The sequence below is a fragment of the Stomoxys calcitrans genome, chromosome 5, assembly GCF_963082655.1.
Source record: "Stomoxys calcitrans chromosome 5, idStoCalc2.1, whole genome shotgun sequence".
Taxonomy (NCBI): domain Eukaryota; kingdom Metazoa; phylum Arthropoda; class Insecta; order Diptera; family Muscidae; genus Stomoxys; species Stomoxys calcitrans.
This window is the reverse complement of record NC_081556.1, coordinates 29,317,319-29,343,385: the sequence shown is the minus strand read 5'-3', so window position 1 is coordinate 29,343,385 and position 26,067 is coordinate 29,317,319. Positions and strand designations below refer to the sequence as shown.

Sequence of the window (26,067 nt, the reverse complement as noted above, 5' to 3'; positions counted from 1 at the left end):
AGGGAAAAAATTAAATTTTCTCTAACGTTCCTCTTTAAAGATAAAAAACATTTCTTTCATATAAAGTGTAGTGGTGTAGCAAGGATTCTTATAAGGAAAATTTTGCAAAAAGTCTATGCATGTTTAAGCCTTTAACAATGGAATTATAATAATGATGATGTACGCTATGGACAGAATAAAAAAAATCATTTTTCGTGAATTCTGTGTCACATTTTCTACACTGCACTTTAAGTGTGGTAATATTTTGCTGGTCATATGTTTGTAAGGCGTATAGATAGATGTGTGTAGAGATGGTTATAAGTTTAAGTAGCAGTCTGCCACGAGACTCACTTAGACATTTTCGTCCATTGTGATACCACAGGAACAGGAGAAGGAAGAATCCTTGTAGTTCCTACCAATGAACCATTCAGATCGCTTTAAAAAGCCCAACAACTTGCGAAAATTTCGAGCAAAATTTCGGCAAAAGTGGATAATAATTACCCCCTCAAGCGGCTCAAGAAGTCAAAATCCGAGGTCCCTTTATATGGGAATTATATTAGGTTATGAACCGATTTGGATCTTTCTTTTCACAGTTATTAGAGGTCATAACAAAACACCTCATGCAAAATTTCAGCCATATCGGATAAGAATTTAACCCTTTAGAGGCTTAAGAAGTGAAAGTTCGTGATCGCTTTATATGGCAGCTATATCAACACATGGACCGATATTGCCCATTGACAATCCCAACCGATCTACTCTAATAGGAAGTATTTGTGCAAAATTTCGAGCACCTAGCTTTATTCCTTAGGAAGTTAGCGTGCTTTCGACAGACGGACGGACAGAGTTAAATCGACTGACAATGTCAAGACGATAAAGAATTTATGTACTTTACTGAGTCTCAGATCAATATGTGGATGTGTTGCAAATGGAATGACGAAATTACTCCATTATACCCAATTCTTAGGTGGCGGGTAAAAAAATGCACCTTAGTTTAAAAATTAAACCCTTATAAAGACTTCTCCTTGCAACGACACCCCCCTTGGTGTACAATATCCAAAGATCGGCTTTGTCCAACTTCAATATTGAGTTACTTTTTCTTTTGGTCTTCGTCTTCTGTTCAGTCTGTTTGCATACGGTAGTAAACACACACACACACACACACACATGCATGCCGACAAACTGTAATACTTTGTGCAATGTATGTAGAAGCAATCAAGGTTTACCATGAACCTTACAAATGTGATTGTGTACGTATTTGTATGTCTATGATGGTATAAGTATTTATGTCGTGCTTATGCAGACATTTGTGCTACTGTTTGCTTAAGTGGAACTATGATTTCGTACGCTACGTACACAAATGCTTACAAAACATGCTCACATACTACCATTCAAGGCATTTGCATGTGTGTGTGTGTGTGTGTGTGCCTTAGATGATTTTGGTGCCTAGTTGTCTGTGTTTGTGTTTAAGCATTCATTGAAAGGATTTCGTTTTTGATGTTTGTCTCTCACATGAAAAGTTTGAGAATGTGTACATGTGTATGTGTGCCTAGCATGGTGCTTGCCAATGCCTTCAATACACTTTAGATTTTCGTATACTTGGAATGCTGTAGTTGCTTTGGAGATGTTCTTGGTGTTGTTGTTGGTGTTATTGTTATATCTGTTGTTCTTGTGGTCTGTGTGAACATCCAAAAATTGACAAATTATTGTGCAAGGATAAATGTCATACATTTCAAAATGGTGGCAAATTGGTATTTTGGCATGAATCTGGTTAGGCATAAAATTAAAGCATTAAGTAACCGCACACACCAACGAACTTGTGTTTATATGTTGTATGGCCATAAATGGCATATAAAAATAAGACAGTGGTGCGTTTTCCAATAACAAACTTAAACTAATTACAATAAACTAAAAAAAAAAATAGGAACAAAGGGGTATAGGCATACATTTTTTGGAAGAAAATTATTGAAATTTTTGTGAATTTTTTTTTTGACTTTATTATATCATAATTTAGTTGAATATTGCTTCTAAACACTGTTTAAAGCAAGCAATCTAAAATACTGTTAAAAATCTTGGCATTCTAAAGCAGTAATTGCCACATTTTTTTTGCCTAGAGCTTTGAAAATGCGAACAATGAATGATTGGTGTGAAAGATGACTTCTTGGAAAAGAATGCTGTTCGTGTACAAACCTTTTGTTTTTTCTTTCCAAGGAATGTACAATTGGCACTTTTAATTTTCAGTTCACAAATTTATTATGTATCAAAACGATGGGTAAGTGCAATATAGTAACAAAGGTGCAATATAATTTAGGTTAAATCAATTCGTGCAATAATAGTTTTAATAATTTTAACTTTCAACAATTTAAGCAAAAAAGGTAAGTTTTAGCAGACTAGGCAACACTTAGCAAGAATTAACAATTCAGGTAAAAATTAATTTGTCTTTTTTTGTTGCTTTTGTTTGTTGTCACGGGGAGAGCGAACGTTTTGTTTAAGGTATCGATCACTAATAATTATTTTGACTTCTTCTTTTGTCACTGAAGCCGGCTGCTGATTGAATTCAGCAGACGGCAACAACAACCATGAGATGAAAAAACTTGTAACTAGCGGCTGCTGACACACACACATACATTGCATATGCATGCAGTGACAACCCGCTAGTTATAGTTATGTGCAAAAGTTTAGCACTACAGTGCTGAGCAAAAGTTTAGCACTATGCTAAACATCTTGCCCCCCCGTGACAAGTGTAATTCTTCTAAAATGTTAGCTTAGTGTCTAGGCATATTCCGGATGGGGCCGACAAAGACGTAGCCAAGAGTGGTCTGGAATGCGTTGACATCCCCAATGCCGGCAAAGACATGGCCATCCCTCTGCAGTCTCGGATAGACATCCGCGCCCAATTCTAAGTCTATTGACGTGTTGGCTCTAGGGTCTGTATCAGCAAGGGTGTCTTGCGCTAAATCACGGGTCGGGTCCTCCAAAAGTGGGTCTGAGTAGGGTCGGAAAGGCAATGCATCTGTGATGAGTGCATTAATCTTAAGTGCCCAGTTGCTATTTGGGCTGCGATGCATCAATCGGAAGGTTGTAAACCTGTTGCCCTGGTATGTACACGATCGTAGTCCAAGTCGCCGGAATGTAGAATAGGCCAGCCGAGACATTGTAGATGATTGATTGATCAACGCTCGCACGGTGGCCCAAGTATCGACCCCATCCTCTGCTATTCGTACCATGGCAGTAGGCACAAAGACAAGATCCCACTTAAAGGGTGGGGATGCTGTGGGTGCAGGTCTGGCGTTGTTGGCAGGAGCAAAATCATCGGCGGGCCTCTCCATGTTTTCAAGCTGCGGTGCCCCATGCAGCAGCGTGTGATGTCGCTCCTCGCAGCGACGGCAGCCTGCGATGGACTGGCAATCAGGTGCAAGATGACTGCGCGCCAAGCAATTACGGCAATACCCCCGCCGCTCCACAGTTTCGTAACGTTGGTATGGGGTCTGGTCCCGGAATCGGCGGCATGTGCTCAGCGCATGGTCATCTTGGCAGAGACCGCAAGAGTACTGCCAGAAAGTGGGTCTTCCGCGCCGATCTACATGATCGCGGTCGCGATTTCGAGACGGATTTCGTTGGGGCCGGGGTTCCGCTCCTCGTTCGTCCCGATGACGACGCTCTTTTCCTTGAGGCCGCTCGTCTTCTGGACGGGGCAAGTAGGCTGCCATTCCTGAAAATAAAAATTTTGGAGGAGTACTTTGTTTTTTGATTACTGGGCGAAAGCCTAGTCAGGCGGAAAAAAGTTTGACCAGTTTCGTGATGGGTCTGCTCAAGGTGCCGTGAGATGTTCTAACATCGACAACGCGTGTATTTTGATCGGATCCAGGATAAGTTTTTTCCACGCGACCCATTACCCATTCGGTTGGAGGGAATCTGTCGTCTCGGATTACAACTAGGTCATTTAGCGCGATGTTCTCTTGTGGATACTTCCACTTAGTTCTACGATGTAGTTCCTTCAAGTATTCTGACTTCCACCTTTGACAAAAATATTGCGAAATTATCTTCAGTCGTTTCCATCTATTGGCGAACGAGACATCCTGATCAGAAACATCAGGTTCCGCTGGTGCAAGAAGCGAAGTACCAATTAGAAAGTGGCCTGGGGTTAAAGGCGAGAAATCATTTGGGTCGTCGCTGGCTGGACTAAGGGGTCTAGAGTTTAAACAAGCTTCTATTCGAGTCAAAATTGTGGTTAATTCCTCGAACGTAAAGTTCATTTTTGGTATAAACTTGCGCAAGTGGGATTTAAATGATTTGACACCCGCCTCCCAAAGGCCACCCATATGAGGGGCACCCGGCGGTATGAATTTCCAAACAAGGTTTTGATAAACGTTTTGTTGGGAAGCTTGATTTTGGAGAGTTTTCAAGAAGTCTAGGCGATCCTTTTTCAGTAATTCTGAAGCGCCTACAAAGTTTTTCCCATTATCAGAATAGATGCAGGCCGGACAACCCCTGCGACCGATAAAACGTGCCAAGGCTGCTAAAAACGATTGTGTAGAAAGGTCCGTAGTTGCCTCCAAGTGTATGGCCTTTGTCGCGAAACAAACAAAAATACAAACGTATCCCTTTGTGATTACACAAGCTCGACCTGAATAGTTTTTAATGTTAAAGGGTCCAGCAAAATCAACCCCTGTATTGGTAAAGGGTCTTGAGAGTAAAGTCCGTTCGGGAGGAAGGGATGCCATTATTTGTGATTGCGCATGCTTTTTGTACAAAATACAAGTTTTACAATTATGTATTACTTTTTTGACAAGAGGCTTTAATCTGAATATCCAAAATTCAGAGCGTAAAATCCGAGTCATAAGTTGATTTCCGCCATGGAGAGTTATTCGATGGGCGAAATCTACTAGAAGTTGTGTGAGTCTTGCATCGTATGGTAACAGAATGGGATGTCTCTCGTTATAAGTTAAAACAGGACACTGTACAAGGCGCCCATTAGCCCGCATTAGTCCACTTGAGTCTATAAATGGATTAAGACCTAAGAGGCTGCTACTGGGTGAAATTCTAGATTCCTCTTGTAATTCGTGATATTCAGAGGCGAAATAATGTTTTTGGGTCACAATCAGTAGACGGCGTTTTACATCTTGAATTTCCTCAGCTGTGATCTCCAAAGATGAAATCCTGAGATGCGATCGGTTGGGCCCCGTATTACGCCAGATTCGTAAAACATAGCTAATCACCCTATAGGCGCGCGACAAAGAAGAAAACCTAACTAATGGGTCTTCAAAGGTTGAAGTAGCAAAAACCTTTATCGCTTTCGCCTCCAGGTTTGTGTCTTCAGGAACTTGATAAGTTGGCCATCTGTCTTTCGGAAACTTTAACCACTGTGGGCCATGCCACCATAAACAATACTCCTTTAAGTCTGAAGGAGTGCATCCTCTACTAGCAATGTCCGCAGGGTTGCTCTCGGAGTCTACGTGGCGCCAATTTTCATTGCCAACATTCTCTAAAATTTCTGAAACGCGGTTTCCAACGAATGTACTCCAAGCACAAGCCGGTTTCCTAAGCCACGACAAAACGATTGTGGAATCAGTCCAAAACTGGGTCTTAAAATTCATAATCTGAAGATTGTTCATGGTTGCTGAAGCTAATTTTGAGAGAAGTACTGCCCCACAAAGTTCGAGTCTCGGCAAGGAAATCTTTTTGATGGGAGCAACGCGGGTCTTTGCAGCTAATAGAAAGGTGTCGGTTTGGTGGTTGTCATGTTCCACCCTAATATACAATGCTGCACCATATGCACTTTCGGAGGCATCACAGAAACCGTGTACTTCCACTTTGGAACCAGGTGTGAAGCGTATCCACCTTGGAATTTTAACCGATTCCATTGCCTCTGAATTTTTAACAAAATTCTGCCAATTTATCAACGTTATTGACTTTAGCGTATCATCCCAGTCGATTTTGTCTAGCCATACCTGTTGCATGACTAGCTTTGCTACAACAACAATTGGGGCTAGCCACCCACAGGGGTCAAACAATTTTGCTATGGCCGATAAAACTTCTCTCTTCGTATAAGACTCTCTGATTTCTAATGCCGGTTGTGTAAAGGTGAAATAATCCCCAGAAGTATTCCACCGGATGCCAAGAGTCTTTGTTGAGGAGTCTTCCGAAAGCTCCAGCCAATTTACTGGAAGAAGTTGTTCTGCCGGTAAGTCTTGTATAATCTTATGATCATTAGATGTCCATTTCATGAGCTGAAATCCAGCCGAGTTCAAGGCCGCGATCAACTCTTTTCTTGAAGTTATGGCTCCATCGATCGTGTGAGCCCCGGCTAACACGTCGTCAACATACAGATTCTCCCGAATAATCTTTGATGCAAGGGGGTATGTGTCCGTCACGTCTTCCGCAAGTTGAAGAAGTGTCCGGATTGCAAGGAAAGGTGCGCAGTTTACTCCAAATGTTACAGTCAAGAGCTCAAAATCCTCAACTGGGTCCTTTGGAGATTTTCTAAAAAGTATTCTCTGGAATTGTGTCTGACTAGGGTCGAGAAGAATCTGTCTATACATTTTTGTGACATCCGCATTAAATACGTATTTGAAGAACCTCCACTTCAAAATTTGTAAAACAAGATCTTGCTGCAGAATGGGTCCAGCAAACAAGTTATCATTTAGGCTCCTTCTGTTCGACGACGGACTTGACGCGTTGAAAACTACCCTAAGCTTTGTAGTGAGTCGGTCTGGCTTAATGACAGCATGATGCGGCAAATAGTAATTCGGAGTCTTTGTTATCTCCTGTGCCGTAATTTTCCTTATGTGTCCTAGTTCCAGATATTCCAGAATGGCATTGTCGTACTGTTCCTTGATCTCAGGTGTCTTTTGGAGCTTTCTTTCCATTCTGTAGAACTGTGCCATTGCGATATTCCTCGAGTTTCCCAACTCTTCACAATTCCTAAAAGGGAGGGTCACAATATATCTCCCATTAGAGTTGCGCCTTACAGTGTCTTTAAAGTTTTGTTCGCAAAACATGTCCTCTTCTGACCTCAAAATCTTTTTGGGGGCCTCCTCCACCTCCCAAAATCGTGTGAGTTTTCTTTCTATTGAGATGGTGTTGTGAAGAGAAACTCGGTTACCACCCGCAGCTTTCTGTGCAATGGGTCCGCCAACAATCCATCCAAAAACTGTGTTTTGTGCTAGTAGTGCACCGATTGATTTCATCGGGGACCCAATGTCAAAAATAAGGGGTCCTATGTCCATTCCAATTAGAAGATCAACCGGTTGGCTAATGTAGAATTTCGGATCTGCCAAATCTAGATTGGCAACATCTCGAAGTTGTGCTAGGTCTAAGTTATGAGGCGGTAAGTTAGAAGGAAGGGTCTTCAAGACAGGCGCCCAAACTTCTAACTCAAATCTAGGTTCTATACGAGAGCGTAAGGTGAATAGACAAGCCTTATTTGAAGTCTCAGCTACAATTTGGCTAAGTCCTGTAACGTGTACTAAGTTTCGTTTAGTTGGAAGACTCAACTTGTTTTTGAGTTTTTCCGTAATGAAAGTGGACTGCGATCCAGAGTCAATAATTGCCCTGGCATCGAATAGCTGTCCTCTAGATGCTATTTGCACTATAGCAGTAAAAAGTAAGGTTCCCCCAGGATGATGCTCACAAATTCGATTATCCTGAAGGGTCAAAGTTGCAATGTTATTCTGTTGTGTGTCTGGTGTGGACTGTATACGAGTTGTAAGAGCTGCAGCACTAGTACTAGGTTGTGCTGCATCTCTAGCTGAGTCTTGATTACAAGGTTGGTTCTCTTGTCCCTTATGTAGCATTGTATGATGTCGCAAGTTGCATTCGCGGCATGTAAACTTGCTCTTGCATTCCTTTACACCGTGATTCGTCGACAGACAATTGTAGCATAAGTGCGAAACTTTCACTACGTGAATTCTGTCATTGATATTCTTTTCAATAAATTTCGGACAATCCCTAATAAAATGTGTGGCCTTACAAATTTGGCAGCATTTTGTATTTTGGGTCCGAATTGTTGTATTTTGCTGTGTATTGCCGCTATTGTTTGTACCTGAGTTTTGTGTCTTTTGTGAAACATTGGTGTGAAAACTGTTGACGAACTTATTATTTTTGTAGTTATCTTGCCTATTATGGTTTTGCTTACTGAAAGACGGCTTAATATTCCCGACAGATTCGAGTGTCTTAAATTTGTGGGTCAGATATTTATCAAATTCTGCCCATTTTGGAAGGATCTTGCAATCTTCCAGTGAATTCTCAAACTCCTCTAGAAATTGCCTCGGTAATTTTGCAGAACAAAGATAAATCAAAAGTGGGTCCCATCCTTTAACATCTACTCCAAGTGTCTCCAGTGTCTGTAGACTTGTGTTAACAATTCGCTGTAACTTCTGAACCGTTTGAGAGGAGTCTATTGTAACGTTTGGCAGGTTAAAAAGATTTTTTAACTGTTCGTTGACTTGCATCCTTTTGTTCTCATACCGATCAGTAAGATTGGCCCAAGCTAACAAAAACCCATCATTTGTAAGAGGAACATGACTTATTATTTCCCTTGCTTCCCCAGAGGTCTTCTGCGTAAGATGGAAGAGCTTCTCAACATTACTCAGCTTTGAGTTCTTGATGTAAATGGCACTGAACAGGTCCCTAAAGGTAGGCCATGCTGTGTACCCACCTTTAAAAGTGTCTGTGTCACAAGGTGGAAGCCTTGAAACTGGCGTGAAGTCCACATCCTGCAAAGATTCCCTCTCCTTCTTCTCTTGGTTCGCCTGATCCTTCAAAGCCATAATGTCCGCATTTAGGGCGCCTATGGCTCGCATGTAGCATTCCCGCGCGTCTTTGTAATGAGATCGAAGCTTGTTCTTATCTATGGCGGTCTCTTCCGCCGCGGTGATATGATCGCGACTGTCTAAGTACGATTTCTTGACGTTGTCCCACAATGAATCTAACTCCACCCTTAGAGCCTCAAGACTATGTATATTATCATCGTACTTTGCAGCTGCAAATGTGTTGTCGAAATCTACTAAATCGTTGACGCTATTCGCAAATCTATCGCTCTTAGACTTTGCCTTCTCCATTTTGTTTAAAATTTCTTCCTTCAAGCTTTATTTTTATCCAAACCAAAGAATGAGAAGACAAAACAAAATGTTAATCTCAGTCGGTGTATGACCACTATTCAGAAATTTACTTTTTGAAGGGTCAGATCCCGATTTCTAGGCACAAAAAATGGAAAAATTTATTCAATTTTCGCCTTGGTGGGTTAGAAGTAGGCTTTGGAAAACGTATCAGGTATTCTACTTCACAATGTACAAAAACAGAAGATGTAAAACCAGAGTGTCAGCAATCACATCAAACAATCAGAAGAATGAGTTCGGTAGAAAGGGTCACATAAACATCAATTCCAAAAATTCCGCACAGGAAACGAAAAAGGTTCCTCAGATTTGTAATCCGAAACAAAACCACAACAAAACGACGCCAATAAAAATGTTTGATTTGGGTCACTTCACCATATAGTATAAGGCAAGTGCATACGTGGGGTCGCTATGAAATTCTTTCACGAAGTTACAAATTTTCAAAAATGAACTTTATTTTTTGTTAAAATATTTCTTTAATCTCGGCGAAATGTCCTCTTTACCAAACGACCACGATGGCGGTGTCTGTCCCAAAAAATGTTTGCGAAAAGCAATTGTGATAAGGTTAGTTCGTTTTATATAAAACCACGCAAAAGTCACAAAAAACAAATTCAAACGTGGCAACTTTAAGACAAGGGTCAAGGATTTTTACCGCAAAAATTTATGTATACGGGTCAAACAAATTTCCAATTTTAAAAACTGCACGGGTCAAACATACAAAATATACAGGGTCAAGCAAAGGGCAGGAACAATTCCATCCATACAAATGTAGGTGGAGATTTTTCTAGCAGCAACCAGTATATTTCGTTGGCTTGTCGCGCCAAAAACGAAAAACAAGCTTGTACTCACTTTGATCTCTTTGTGTCTGTGTGTCTGTGTAAGAGAGTGTGTGAAGCTCCTTTGGTTGCAGTGGCTGAATTAGCGGTACTGTGGTAGCGGAGCTGTAGACTCTTCTATACTCTTCTAGAACTCTTCAATGTTCAATTTTTTGTAAATTTTGTTGTTGGGTTTTACCGAACCGTACCGCGTTTGGTTAAAGTGGCTTTGAATTAATTTGTTCCGCTTTTTGCAGCACTTAAATTTCACTTGATCTTGTCTGGCTGTTGCCAGCTCAGACTCACAATGTTTTTGTTTTTGCACTTTTCACAAATTCTTGAGGTAAGTAATTTTTTACAAATTTTGCAGGAAGGTTTTTATAAAATTTGGTAAGTATCAACTCTTTCAACAAGGTAAGTAACTTTTTAACAATTTTTATATATATATATATATATATATATGTATTTTTATTTTTAGATAGAAACGTAAGTGTCACCGTTTTATGGGGTATGTATATGTATATTTTTTGAACTGACTATATAATTTTCCACACAAAAAATTAAACGCACTTGTACATTTGTTGTAAAACAAATTCACTTATTCGGCTTCGAATGGACCAAAAATGTTCGTGTACAAACCTTTTGTTTTTTCTTTCCAAGGAATGTACAATTGGCACTTTTAATTTTCAGTTCACAAATTTATTATGTATCAAAACGATGGGTAAGTGCAATATAGTAACAAAGGTGCAATATAATTTAGGTTAAATCAATTCGTGCAATAATAGTTTTAATAATTTTAACTTTCAACAATTTAAGCAAAAAAGGTAAGTTTTAGCAGACTAGGCAACACTTAGCAAGAATTAACAATTCAGGTAAAAATTAATTTGTCTTTTTTTGTTGCTTTTGTTTGTTGTCACGGGGAGAGCGAACGTTTTGTTTAAGGTATCGATCACTAATAATTATTTTGACTTCTTCTTTTGTCACTGAAGCCGGCTGCTGATTGAATTCAGCAGACGGCAACAACAACCATGAGATGAAAAAACTTGTAACTAGCGGCTGCTGACACACACACATACATTGCATATGCATGCAGTGACAACCCGCTAGTTATAGTTATGTGCAAAAGTTTAGCACTACAGTGCTGAGCAAAAGTTTAGCACTATGCTAAACAAATGCAATTACTAAAATGATTTTTGGGGGGGGAAAATGCCGCAACACAAGTGTTGGAAGGCAGACTACAAACAAAAACAATGATAAGAGAGCCATTACATTGTCAAAATGGATTAGTTACCAACACGTTTTAGGTTTAAAAGTTCTGGTTTTTGCCAAAGGCATTTGAAAAGTATATTTATTACATTTTTTTAGCTCAACAACAAATAGCTGTCAATGATTGTTTTATTGTAGTTTCTTTTAAAGGAATTTCTCAAATATGTAACTACCTTGTTAATAATTGAAAGATTATATTGTACTACTGCTAATGAACTATGCTATCTAAAAATTTTGATTGAATGACATTCCTTTTAAAATAAAAAGCTACTGGCATGTGTCTTAGATGAAAAATGGATAATTATAAAGACATTGAGGTTCACCATTGGGAGAGTATAAAGAGCAAGTAAAAAAAGGATACCCACCACCTCGGTATATATGTTAAACCACCTTTCGTCAAAATCCGGTGAAAAATTTATACCTTATGCCCCATAGCAGCTACATCGAAATATGTTCCGATTTGTACCAAATGCTAATAAGTACAAGTCATTGTTCAATTGTGTATAACAAAATATTGGTATTTTTAGTGGATATATCTAAAAATAAATCATATTCGACACGAATGGCGAAAAGCCTAACTTATTGGACTACAAATGCGCCTTTAATGGGGCCAAGACTTTAAATCGAGATATAGCTATATATGGCAGATATATCGAAATTTGGACCGATTTGGGCCAAGTTGCAGAAAAATGTCAAAGAGCCTAAAACAACTCACAGTCCCAAATTTTGGCGAAATCGGACAATAAATATGCCTTTTATGGCCCCAAAACCCTTTAAGCGTGAGAGCGGTCTATATGGCAGCTATATCCAAATCTGGAACGATCCAAGCCAAATTGAGGAAAAATGTCGAAGGACCTAACATAACTCACTGTTAAAAATTTCGGCGAAATCGGTCAATAAATGCGCATTTTATGGACCCAAAACGTCCAATCGAGAAATCGGTCTATATGGCATCTATATACAAATCTGAACCGATCTGAGCCAAATTGAAGAAGGATGTCGAAAGTTTTGACACAAATCACTGTCCCGAATTTCGGCAACATCAGACATTAAATGCGCATTTTATGGGCCCAAAACCTTAAATCGAGGGATCACTCTATATGGCAGCTATATAAAAAACTGGACCGATCTGTGCCATATTGCAAAAGTATGACGAGGGGCTTAACTTAACCCACTGTCTAAAATTTCGGCGAAATCGGACAATAAATGCGCCTTTTATGGGCCCAAAACCTTACATCGAGAGATCGGTCTATATGGCAGCTATATCCAAATCTGGACCGATATGTGCCATATTGCAGAAGTATTTCGAGGGGCTTAACTTAACTCACTGTCCCAAATTTCGGCGACATCGGACAATAAATGCGCCTTTTATGGGCCCAAAACCTTACATCGAGAGATCGGTCTATATGGCAGCTATATCCAAATCTGGACCGATATGTGCCATATTGCAGAAGTATTTCGAGGGGCTTAACTTAACTCACTGTCCCAAATTTCGGCGACATCGGACAATAAATGCGCCTTTTATGGGCCCAAAACCTCAAATCAAGAGATCGGTCTGTATGGCAGCTATATCCAAATATGAACCGATCTGAGCCAAATTAAAGAAGGATATCGAAAGTCTTAACACAAATCGCTGTCCCAAATTCCGGCGACATCGGACAATAAATGTGCATTTTATGTGCGCAAAACCATAAATAGAGAGATCGATCTATATGACAGCTATATCCAAATCTGAACCGATCTGAGCCAAATTGAAGAAAGTTGTTGAAGGGCCTAACGCAACTCACTGTCCCAAATTTCAGCAAAATCGGATAATAAATGTAGCTTTTATGGGCCTAAGACCTTAAATCTGTGGATCGGTTTATATGGGGGCTATATCAAGATATAGTCGGATATAGCCCACCTTCGAACTTGACCTGCTTATGGACAAAAGAAGAATCTGTGCAAAATTTCAACTCAATATCTTGAGGCTACAATTAGCAAGTAATGGCGGGCTAAATTCGGCCACGCCGTCATATAAACCCTTCACCATGGATCGCATTTGTCAAGCTCTTTGTCCGGCAACTCTTTTCAAGCAAACAAAGGATAATGAATAAAAGTTGACAAGCTTTTGGAGCTATAACAGGCTATGGACCGGATGTTGGAGACCATAGTAGAAGTTATTGCAGCCAAATCGGATAAGAATTGTGCCCTGTAAGGGTTCAAAATCCCGTCCTTGGACAAGGCCACCTTGTAGCCGTCGAAAGAGGCGAAGTACCTAGTCTCGATTCGAAACTGTCCTGGAAGAGGAATACCGAGGAAAGAAGTTGTAAGGCACTGTGCGCTTTTTACTCCAGCGGGAGGATGTTCGGTAGAAAGTGAGGGGGTAACTCCCAGGATGAGTTATGGGATGTATACGGCCATCGTGAGACCAGTACTGGCCTATGGAGCACTGATATGGTGGAATGCTGTAGGGAAGGGGACGCGTGCGTGGGAGTTCGAGAAGGCCCAGAGACTGGCCTGCGTTGGGATCACAGTGACATTGAGATCCGCACCGCATCCGACTGAAGGCGATGCTGGATATGCAGCCCATTGGAGCCTATATTTGGAACTGTGGGTTGCGATAAGGCTGAGGGAGCTCGGCATGCTGAAGGAGGATGATTGCGGCCACAGTTCGATTCTGGATGTTATGGATACGAAGGGTAGACTAAGGAGGATCTCCAACAACCTGGCACCAGTGCCGACTGGAGTGAGGGTATTCGCGATTCGTTTTCCTGGAAGGAACGAATGGTGTACTTGAGGAGGATGCGACCTCGATCTACACAAATGCATTCAATATCAGTATGTCTCTGAGACTGCCGGACGAGTGTACGACTTTTCAGGCAGATGTCTGTGCACTGTCTTGCACTGCAATGCAAGAGGAATTCTGGTAAGGGACTCACCGCCCTCGAAATACAGAATTTATGCGGACAGTATGGCGGCGCTCAAGGCCTTGGGGTCGAGGATGGTGAGGTCGAGATGCGTGGCGGATTGCTTGGAATCCCAGGATAGGCTCCGGGCCCACGATGTGACGCTGACATGGGTTCCTGGGCATGAGGGGATTCCAGGAAATGAGAGGGCGGACGAATGCGCCAGGAGAGGTTCGTCTGAGCCGGTCGGACCAGTCATCGGTTTTGCCTACGTGCCATTTGTCGAGCTACTGAACACAGCAGATGGCATGGCCAGGGCGGCGTCGGTGGCGAGGTGGGACTCGGTAGATGGTTGTCGGACTGCGAAAGCGCTATGGCCGGTCATGGACCGGAGGTGGACGAGGGAGTTGCTGACGTTCGATAAGAGGTGGATAAGTACTTTGACAGGGGACACTGCGACATAGGCCGCATGGCGGCGCGCATGGGGATACCGCACAATGACTGCAGTAGGAGTTGCCTCGATGAGGATGAGGAGGTGACTATTGAGCATTTGCTGTGTTCCTGTCCGGGTCTGTAGAGACGCAGGCTTTCCTTTAAGGGAAGCCGTTTCTTCTGTGATCTGGGTGAACTTGCAAACGGAAGTGTGGCATCTCTCCTGAGATTTGTTGAGGGAACAGGATGGTTCCGACGGGGGGTGCCACAAGGTCCGTGCTTGCGTTGGGAGGGCGGTTCTTCACCCCCCGCTCGAGTTCTCCACTACTCCTGTCTTTTTTTTATTTTTGTATAACCTCTAGTACTAGGTCTCACATTTTCTATCTCTACCCTTTCTCTCTTCAGGGTACCACAGTGGGCCAAACTGGCCTCCGAGTGAAGTCACCCATGGTGGGCAACCCATTCAACCTAACCTAACGGGCTCAAGATGTAAAATCAGGAGATTGGTTGATATGGGAGCTATATCAGATTATGAACCGATTTAAACAATAATTATTGAAAGTCATAACAAAACACCTCATACAAAATTTCGGCCAGATCGGATAAGAATTTCACCCTATAGAGGCCCAAGAAATCAAGATCCGTGATCGGTTTATGTGGCAGCTATATCAAAATATGGATCGATATGGCCCATTTACAATCCCAACCGGCCTTCACTTATTTCAAACGCCTTACCTTACCCCTACGAAAGTTAGCGTGCTTTCGACCCATGGACGGACGGAAAGGACTAAATCGACTTAGAATGTCAAGACGATCAAGAATATGTATATACTTAGGTGGGTCTCAGATCAATATCTCGAAAATTTCAAACGGAATGGCGAAAATAGTACAATATATCCTTATCCTTTATCTATCCTGTAACTAAAATAGACATTATATGGGTCCGTAAATCGGGAGTTCAGTTTATATGATATTGTCAGTTTATAAGATATTGTCCAATCGAGTTCATATTCTTTTGGGGCGGTTTTCGGCTTGGGACGGCTCTCTAGGTACTTGGACCCAATTTTAAATAGCATATTCATACTCTAATAACTTTCATTTGAGTCCCATACTGTCCCGATCGATCCAATTCTGTTTTGGGCACTACTTTTACGCGGTTTTGGGACTGAGGCGGCCTCCTAGGTACTTAGACCAAATGTTTAATACCATATTCGTATTTAACTCCCAAATAACTTTCATTTGAGTCAATTACTGTCCCAATCAGTAAATATATCCTGCTGGTGGCTTTTTGGTGGCGGGGTTAGGCACCAAGGAATACGTTTTTATGTCAAATGGGTACTCTACTTTTAAATACCTGTTATTTGATACCCATATTGCCCAAAGCGGTAAAAGTGTCCTATTGGGTAGTGTTTTTGGGAATGAGGGACCCCCTGACACATAGCGTGCCATTTTTATGTCAATTTCGCACTATACTCTTGAATACCTTTCATTTGATACCCATATTGTCCCTATCGGTAAACATGTCCGTTCGGTTGCATTTTTGAATGGGGCGTTCCCCCCAGGTTATTTGAACACAAAGTTATATGCTAATTTCATACTTTTGGGGTACCATAAGGTGGCGTACAACATTTCCCTTAAATCGGTACACGCATCTCCGTGACCTGGCGTTTTTATACCCACCACCGAAGGATGGGGGTATATTCATTTTGTCATTCCGTTTGCAACACATCGAAATATCCATTTGCGACCCTATAAAGTATATATATTCTTGATCAGCGTAAAAATCTAAGACGATCTAGACATGTCCGTCCGTCTGTCTGTTGAAATCACGCTACAGTCTTTAAAAATAGAGATATTGAGCTGCAACTTTGCACAGATTCTTTTTTGTCCAAAAGCAGGTTAAGCTCGCAGATGGGCCATATCGGACTATATCTTGATATAGCCCCCATATAGACCGATCCGCCGATTTAGGGTCTTAGGACCATAAAAGCCACATTGATTATCCGATTTAGCTGAAATTTGGGACAGTGAGTTGTGTTAGGCCCTCCGACATCATTCCTCAATTTGGCCCAGATCGGTCGAGATTTGGATATAGCTGCCATATAGACCGATCCGCCGATTTAGGGTCTTAGGCCCATAAAAGCCACATTGATTATCCGATTTAGCTGAAATTTTGGACAGTGAGTTGTGTTAGGCCCTTCGACATCGTTCGTCAATTTGGCCCAGATCGGTCCAGATTTGGATATAGCTGCCATATAGACCGATCCTTCGATTTAGGGTCTTAGGCCCATAAAAGCCACATTTATTATCCGATTTTGCTGATGTTTGTTACAGTGCGTTGTGTTAGGCCCTTCGACATCCTTCGTCAATTTGGCCCAGATCGGTCCAGATTTGGATATAGCTGGCATATAGACCGATCCTCCGATTTAGGGTCTAAGTCCCATAAATGCCACATTTATTATCCGATTTTGTTAAAATTTGGGACAGTGCTTTGTGTTAGGTTCCTCGACATTTTTCTGCAACTTGGCCCAAATCGGTCCAGGTTTGGATATAGCTGCCATATAGACCGATATCTCGATTCAAAGTCTTGGCTCCATAAAAGGCGCATTTATAATCCGATTTCATTGACAAACAAATGACAAACAAACAAAAGAATCCTAGAACTTATCGAACGCTATCCCTGATAAAAGAAACACAATTGAACTCAATTAACCCTTCACCTCTTTTTTGATTACAACTTTCTTATTTCGTTTAACTCCACTAAGATTTATGGGCTTCAATTTCACATTTACTATATCAAATATTCAGAATTAAGCTTACAAATTTTCTTTCAATTTTCCTCTTTTCAAAATGTCTGTATGAAGTTGAGTATAATGCCGTACCCCCACGATTATGGTCTATCCATTCTTTGGTAATATTTATTTGCAGGCGTGTTGTTCATTTATTTCGACAACAGGATGATATGGTTGCTCCTGTCAAAAGCATTTCACCCCACAAAATCATATGCACACATACAAACACACACACACACTTACAAGCCACATGTCATGAAACGATAATAATGTTCATTGCACAGCCTACAGAATGTCTTCCCGCTTTTTCGTAGCAGCCACCCACCCCTACAATGTTATGGTTGAAATTCTTCAATTGATGTTAGCTGATTTGTCGCTACGGTATTGATATTACAAACAGTAGAAAAATAAAATAAGATTTCTGCATTCCATTTCATTCCATGGGTATATTTTACTTGTATTCCATTGCTGTTAACCATCTTAAGCCTTTGGAACAGAAACGCATGAATGCTTAAACGCACGCACACTTACACACATGTACATACACACGGATACCATATAACACTAACACTATACGTTGCCGCCACACAATCAGAATCTAACGCCTACACGTGCTTACATGATGGTTTACATTTGGATGAATACTGGGACATATCCAACATGGAAGTGTTCGATTGTATTCTTCTGATTTACAGAGAAAAAACCTTAAAAAAGAAAATTGTTTCATATGGGCAATACAAACTGATCTGGTTCATACCTAGCCAAATGTTGATTTCTATTACATTTCAGCGGGCAATAAGTGGGCCTTTTACAGTGCCAAGACCTTAATTTAGGAGATCGATTTATAAATCAGCTATATTCAACTATTATCACGTGTTGAACATACTCGGAAGAGTTGTAAAGTGGTCTAACGCAACTCACTGACTCAACTCAGAGATTCAATAGAACTCACTCTTCAGAAGAGGTTGCCACTGGAATGCATCAGGGATGGAAAATACAAATTTTAAAATGGTACTAAAAAGGTATTTTTTGGACCGAAGGAGTACTTTTAAGTTTAGCATAAAGGTTTCAAGAATATTGGAATGCAGGTATATAAAATATATCTCTGGAAAACTTCTGCATTACCGATTACAGATTACACAATGTGTGATGGAAATTTAAGTAAAACGAAACCTTAAATCGAAAGATCAGTCTATATGGCAGCTATATCCAAATCTGAACCGATCTGGGCCATATTAAAGAAGGATGTCGACGGGCCTAACACAACTCACTGTCCCAAATTTGGGCGACATCGGACAATAAATGCGCTTTTTATCGGACAAAAACCATAAATCGAGAGATCGGTGTATATGGCAGCTTAATGCAAATCGTGATTGATCTGAACCAAATCGCAGAAATATGTCTAGGGACTTAACACAACTCACTGTCCCAACATATCGGCGACATGAGACAATAAATGCGCCTTTTTATGGGCCCAAAACCTTAAATCGAGAGATCGGTCTCAATAGATGCTATATCCAAATCTGGACCGATCTGGGCCAAATTGAAAAAAGATGTTGAAGAGCCTAGCACAACTCACAGTCCCAAATTTCAGCAAAATCGGATAATAAATGTGGCTTTTATGGACCAAAGACTCCAAATCGGCGGATCGGTCTATATGGGGGCTATATCAAGATATAGTCCAATATAGAGATTTGGTTTTCAGACCAAACTTTTTTTTGTGTCATTTACATATAACCCTAACCAAAGACGAAGTCGGCCAAAGGTTAACATATTTGTGAGGTATCTAGCCAAGTATCTCTACGATGCTGTTGCAACTCACAATTCGAACTTGGCATATCGTTGGGCTAAAACTTTAATCAAACTGCCCTCTGTTCTAAAGGATAAGTATCTCTTGTACCCTAATGGAATCCGAAGACGAAGGTTTTGGAATATATCAGAGATATACATATGTCGGAGATAGTTGGAAGAATTTGTGATAGTGACCTAAAAACACAAATCAGATATTCAAATTTCAAGTCAAGTAAGTAGGGGGAACGCCCCAACCTAAACCCCCAAACGGCCATAAAGGCCGATCGCTACAATTTGGACTTAAATGAAGGATGCCAGAGATTCGAATATATACCTGGGAGCACGAATCTCATACAGAATTCAGAGGACAAGTTCAGGGGTCTGTGTCGCTTCCAAACCTTTCTAGAGACTCAATAAGTCAAATAATGCGACTTGGGCATGAGGCAATTGTATCCCAATATGAACTATAATGGGGCAACACCTTACAATCTCTCAAGCGATCTGCATGGCGCAAATTCTACACTCGGATGGACATGATTCGATCGGCCAACAAATTTCGTTAAGTGAGAAAAACCTGTTTCTTTAGACAAAAAGTTCGAAAACATTCGAATTGTTTGAAAAATTCTTTGTGCCTCAAAAGGGGTACTAGGGTACTCCTGGGGTGGAAAAAAAACTAAAAAAAGTACTAAAGTATTGACATTTTCATCCCTGGTATACATATTTCGGAGATAATTAGGAAAATTTTATCTACTCCTCGGGTGGAAAAAGTACTAAAAAAAGTACAAAAGCATTGTCTTTTCCATCCCTGGTATGCATACGTCCGAGGTTGTTAGGAAAATTGTGTCTGAGCCGAAAATCCTTTAGACGATAAGAAGTTTCAACTTCTTTAAGTCACCAAGCCCTGATGATGTATCACCGGTTGAATTACAAGATGTGCCTGACAGACTGGTTCTTGGAGATATACTCTGTTTGTATCAGCATGTCATATATACCTGTTGGATGGAGGGACACGAAGGTAATTTTCATTCAGTAAGCAGGAAAACCTTACCACACGAAAGCGAAAGATTTTCGTCCTATTAGTCTGGCATCCTTTATGCTGAAGACTCTTGAGACTATCAACCTCTCAAGAGTCTTTAGCATAAAGATCTTAGGGCAAAGATCCCTGGAAATCGCTTGTTGGGCCAGCAGCATGCAAATTCCCTGAAACAGACCTTCACGACTTAGTCAGCAACATAGAAGTTTCTCTCGCTGTCAAGGAATATACAATGGTAGCATTTCTTGACATTGAAGATGCTTTCAATAACGAAAATCGAAGTTAATCATGAAGGAGTTGGAGTTTCTAGGCATCAACTCTACCGTTAGAAAGTTTATTAATAACTTGCTTACTAAAAGATGCATTACGGCAGGCTTGGGATCGGTGAATCCAAAAAGATGGGTCAGCAGAGGAACACCTCTAGAAGGTGTACTGTCGCCTCTACTTTGGAATACTGCCATTAACAATATACTATTGCCTCTGGAAGAAAAAGGTGTAAAAGTGATCACGTATGCGGATGACGTCGCTATTGCTGTTAGGGTCATTTATCTGCCCACTATGGACATACACCAAAGCAAGCCAATTACCGCCTTAAAAAGGTTTAATATCCGCACCCTCTTTTCAACCTAATAAAGGGTGATTTTTTTGAGGTTAGGATTTTCATGCATTAGTATTTGACAGATCACGTGGGATTTCAGACATGGTGTCAAAGAGAAAGATGCTCAGTATGCTTTGACATTTCATCATGAATAGACTTACTAACGAGCAACGCTTGCAAATCATTGAATTTTATTACCAAAATCAGTGTTCGGTTCGAAATGTGTTCAAATTTTGACAAATTTTGTTCAGCGATGAGGCTCATTTCTGGTTGAATGGCTACGTAAATAAGCAAAATTGCCGCATTTGGAGTGAAGAGCAACCAGAAACCGTTCAAGAACTGCCCATGCATCCCGAAAAATGCACTGTTTGGTGTGGTTTGTACGCTGGTGGAATCATTGGACCGTATTTTTTCAAAGATGCTGTTGGACGCAACGTTACGGTGAATGAACACATTTCGAACCGAACACTGATTTTGGTAATAAAATTCAATGATTTGCAAGCGTTGCTCGTTAGTAAGTCTATTCATGATGAAATGTCAAAGCATACTGAGCATCTTTCTCTTTGACACCATGTCTGAAATCCCACGTGATCTGTCAAATACTAATGCATGAAAATCCTAACCTCAAAAAAATCACCCTTTATAACCTAGCCCTAGCTAACCAAGGGGAAAGATTCCCAGCACTCTAAGAAAGTGATCTGGGTGTAAATCTGTGCAAGCCAGAAGAAGTTCTCTTCAGCAGGAGATGCAGGTTACTTACAGTGGCACTTGTCTCCTTGGGAGGAGAGAACGTTCCATTTACAGAAAGCGGGCTTTGGGGTGTACTCTGAAGAACTAGAACCGGTCATATCGAGAAGGTTACCCGACCACTGCAGTGTGTATCAAGTGAAGATCCTTGCAATTAAAGAAGTGGTGGAATGGCTAGTATATAATGTCATAACGACTACTGGAATAAATATCTTCTCCGACAGCCAGGCAGCCAGAAATAGAAATAGGAATCAGTGGGTATGCCTTTAGTGACATGCTTTTCGGGAACAGGACCGAATGGCAACGAATTATAGATGGTCACAAAGGGGGACTGTGAGCATTCCAAAATAATTTGACCTAACCTAGACTTGAAGAGGTCTACCGTTTTGCTGTAACTGGCTAGAACGGACGTCTCAGTAGTTGTGTCCGTCATGATAGGTCACTGTCTGATCCACCACGCGCTCTGCAGAGGCTGTGAGCACGTGGTGGAAGAACATCTGCTGTGGATGTGTAGAACATCTGCTGTGGATGTGTCCCGCACTCCCTAATCCTATCCTAACCTCACATTTAAAATTAGCGATATTGAGCTGAAACATTGCACAGATTCTTTTTTTGTCCATTGGAAGGTTCTAAGATAGGCCTTATCGGACTACATCTTAATATAGCTCCAATATAGACCGATTTGCATATTTTAGGTCATGTCAACTCTCCATACCCCTGTTTTCTAAATCACAGTTTTTCAATAACATCTTCGTGGAAACCAAGAAAAAGCACCCCGTACCAATTACGTTGCCTCCATCAGGATTTATGGCCTTTAAAATATACTAAGAGTCAAGTATTTTTATGCCCTCCACCGAAGAATGGGAGTATATTCATTTTGTCATTCCGTTTGCAAACAGTATGTATATTCTTGATTAGCGTAAAAATCTAAGACGATCTAGCCATGTCCGTCCGTCTGTCTGTTGAAATCACGCTACAGTCTTCAAAAATGGAGAAATTGAGCTGAAACTTTGCACAGACTCTTTTTTTGTCCATAAGCAGGTTAAGTTCGAAGATGGGCTAAATCGGACTATATCCTGATATAGCCCCCATATAGACCGATCAGCCGATTTAGGGTCTTAGGCTAATAAAAGCCACATTTATCATCCGATTTTGCTGAAATTTAGGACAGTGAGTTGTGTTACGCCCTTCGACATCCTCCGTCAATTTGGCCCAGATCGGTTCAGTTTTGGATATAGCTGTCATATAGACCGATCCTCCGATTTAGGGTCTTAGGCCCATAAAAGCCACATTTATAATCCGATTTCGCTGAGATTTGGGACAGTGAGTTGTCTTAGGCCATTCGACTTCTTTCGTTAAATTGGCCCAGATCGGTTCAGATTTGGATATAGCTGCCATATAGACCGATCCACCTGTTAAGGATCTTAGGCCCACAAAAGCCACGTTTATTATCCGATTTTGATGAAATTCGGGACAGTGAATTGTGTAAGGCCTATCGACATCGTTCGTTAATTTGGCTCAAATCGGTCCAGATTTGGATATAGCTGCCATATAGATCGATCCTCCGATTTATAGTGTATGGCCCATAAAAGCCACAATTATTATCCGATTTTGCTGAAATTTGGGACAGTGAGTTGTGTTAGGCCCTTTGACATATTTCTTTAATTTGGTTCAGATCGGTTCAGATTTAGATATAGCTGCCATATAGACCGATTTGTTGATTTATGGTTTTGGGCCCATAAAATGCTCATTTATTGTCTGATGTCGCCGAAATTTGGAACACTGAGTTAAGTCAAGCCCCTTGACATACTTCTGCAATATCGCACAGATCGGTTCAGATTTGGATATAGCTGCCATATAGACCGATATCTAGGTTTTAGGTTTTAGGGCGATAAAAGACGCATTTATTGTCCGATGTCACTGAAATTTGGGACGGTGAGTTGTGTTAGGCCCTTCGATATGCTTTTTAAATTTGATCCAGATCCGTCCAGATCTGCCATATAGACCGATATCCCGATTTATAGTCTTGGTCCCATAAAGTCGCATTTATAATCTGATTTCACTTAAATTTTACACAGTGGCTTATGCTAATCATTTCGACATCCGTTTAGTACATGGTTCAAATTGGTTTAATTTTAGGTATAGCTAGTTAAAAGACCAATATTTTGTTATACGCAATTGAAAAATGACTTGTACTTATAAGTATTTGGTCCAAATCGGAACATATTTCGATATAGCTGCTATGGGGCATAAGGTATGCATTTTCACCGGATTTTGACGAAAGGTGTTTCACATATATACCCGAGGTGGTGGGTATTCAAAGTTCAGCCCTGCCGAACATAGCGCCTTTTTACTTGTTTTTTTTATACCCTCCACCATAAGATGGGGGGTATACTAATTTCGTCATTCTGTTTGTAACTACTCGAAATATTCGTCTGAGACCCCATAAAGTATATATATTCTTGATCGTCGTGAAATTTTATGTCGATCTAGCCATGTCCGTCCGTCTGTCCGTCCGTCTGTCCGTCCGTCCGTCCGTCCGTCCGTCCGTCCGTCCGTCCGTCCGTCCGTCTGTCTGTCGAAAGCACGCTAACTTCCGAAGGAGTAAAGCTAGCCGCTTGAAATTTTGCACAAATACTTCTTATTAGTGTAGGTCGGTTGGTATTGTAAATGGGCCATATCGGTCCATGTTTTGATATAGCTGCCATATAAACCGATCTTGGGTCTTGACTTCTTGAGCCTCTAGAGTGCGCAATTCTTATCCGATTGGGATGAAATTTTGCACGACGTGTTTTGTTATGACATCCAACAACTGTGATAAGTATGGTTCAAATCGGTCCATAACCTGATATAGCTGCCATATAAACCGATCTTGGATCTTGACTTCTTGAGCCTCTAGAGGGCGCAATTCTTATCCGATTGGGATGAAATTTTGCACCAAGTGTTTTGTTATGACATCCAACAACTGTGCTAAGTATGGTTCAAATCGGTCCATAACCTGATACAGCTGCCATATAAACCGATCTTGGGTCTTGACTTCTTGAGCCTCTAGAGTGCGCAATTCTCATCCGATTGGGATGAAATTTTGCACGACGTGTTTTGTTATTATCTCCAACAACTGTGCCAAGTATGGTTCAAATCGGTCCATAACCTGATATAGCTGCCATATAAATCGATCTTGGGTCTTGACTTCTTGATCCTCTAGAGTGCGCAATTCTCATCCGATTGGGATGAAATTTTGCAAGACGTGTTTTGTTATTATATCCAACAACTGTGCCAAGTATGGTTCAAATCGGTCCATAACCTGATAAAGCTGCCATATAAACCGATCTTGGGTCTTGACTTCTTGAGCCTCTAGAGGGCGCAATTGCTATCCGATTTGAATGAGCTTTGGCACGTAGTATTTCGTTATGATATCCAACAACTGTGCCAAATATGGTTCAAATGGGTTCATAACCTGATATAGCTGCCATATAAACCGATCTGGGATCTTGACTTCTTGAGCCTCTAGAGGTCGCAATTGTTATCCGATTTTCATGACCATCAACATACATGTTTATTATGGTCTGAATCGGTCCATAGCCCGATACAGCTCCCATATAAATCGATCTCTCTATTTTACTTTTTGAGCCCACAAAAGGGCGCAATTCTTATTCGAATTGGCTGACATTTTACACAGGTCCCCAACATATAATTTAATTGTGGTCCAAACCGGACCATATCTTGATATCGCTCTAATAGCAGAGCAAATCTTTTCTTATATCGTTTGTTTGCCTAAGAAGAGATGCCGGGAAAAGAATTCGACATATGCGATCCATGGTGGAGGATATATAAGATTCGGCCCGGCCGAACTTAGCACGCTTTTACTTGTTTTTTTTTGTTTTTGACGTTCATAGTGAATATTACATACGACCCTTTATATATAATATATGGTAGGGTCGACAATGGATATTTTGATGCGTTTCAAACAGAATGTCAATATAAGTAAACCTGCATTGTTCGATGGTGGTTATAATTAGAATTACTTGCAATAATAAGTTGAAATTGTCTTAGTATGATAAGTTCAAACTGTCTGTTAAAGATTTACCAATAATCCGTAGCATGTATAATTATCTTTTTTCTTCCTTTAAGATCATCATGCGTTACAAACACCAAAACCGTATTAAAAAAAGCAGAAAAAAATCAAACTGGTAACAAAGAAACGAAATTATTCCATATAATAACTTCAAGCATTAAATATTTCATTCGTTACTTTTTGGCAAATGACATTCCATCTTGAAACCCTCTTCCAATTTACCTTTTTTTTCAAATACGCATACACCGAGTACTGGCATGCGATATGCCCTAAGGTGCATTATTGCTAAACCCCATATCAAATATTTGTTTGTTGTTTAAATAATCCTTAAGCTGTCAATGCAAATACCAAAATCCTGTTCCTGTCATGTTGTATATTCAAAGAACACCACCACCACCACCACCAGCAGCAACAACAAGAGGGAACCTGGATTCTTCAGTCTCTGCAACAGAATCGATGTTACCACAACAACAAGAAATCAAATCGAACTGAGTCGTATCGAATTTCAGATTAAATATTTGCACAAGCCGCCCGCCCA

At 40.8% G+C, this 26,067-nt stretch overlaps 1 protein-coding gene across 3 annotated transcripts; it reads right to left on the bottom strand.

Moving 5' to 3' along the window:
• Positions 1-2,425: 2,425 nt before the first annotated feature.
• Positions 2,426-10,709, bottom strand: LOC131998095 (uncharacterized). 3 transcript variants are annotated; one of them, XM_059370223.1, is made up of 3 exons: positions 10,547-10,567; positions 9,942-10,244; positions 2,426-3,688 (listed from the first exon to the last, which is right to left on the bottom strand). In XM_059370223.1, the coding sequence occupies exon 3, from the start codon at positions 3,684-3,686 to the stop codon at positions 2,742-2,744; it is 945 nt and encodes a 314-aa protein (XP_059226206.1). In that variant the 5' UTR covers positions 3,687-3,688; positions 9,942-10,244; positions 10,547-10,567; the 3' UTR covers positions 2,426-2,741. The 3 variants fall into 3 exon arrangements, with proteins under 3 accessions (XP_059226206.1, XP_059226205.1, XP_059226207.1); XM_059370222.1 differs by having other exon boundaries at positions 9,942-10,709; XM_059370224.1 differs by lacking the exon at positions 9,942-10,244 and having other exon boundaries at positions 10,547-10,709.
• Between the last annotated feature and the right edge of the window lie 15,358 nt (positions 10,710-26,067).

Excerpts from the sequence above, each read along its gene's own strand:
- LOC131998095 (XM_059370222.1), bottom strand. The coding sequence starts at position 3,686 with ATGGCAGCCTACTTGCCCCGTCCAGAAGACGAGCGGCCTCAAGGAAAA.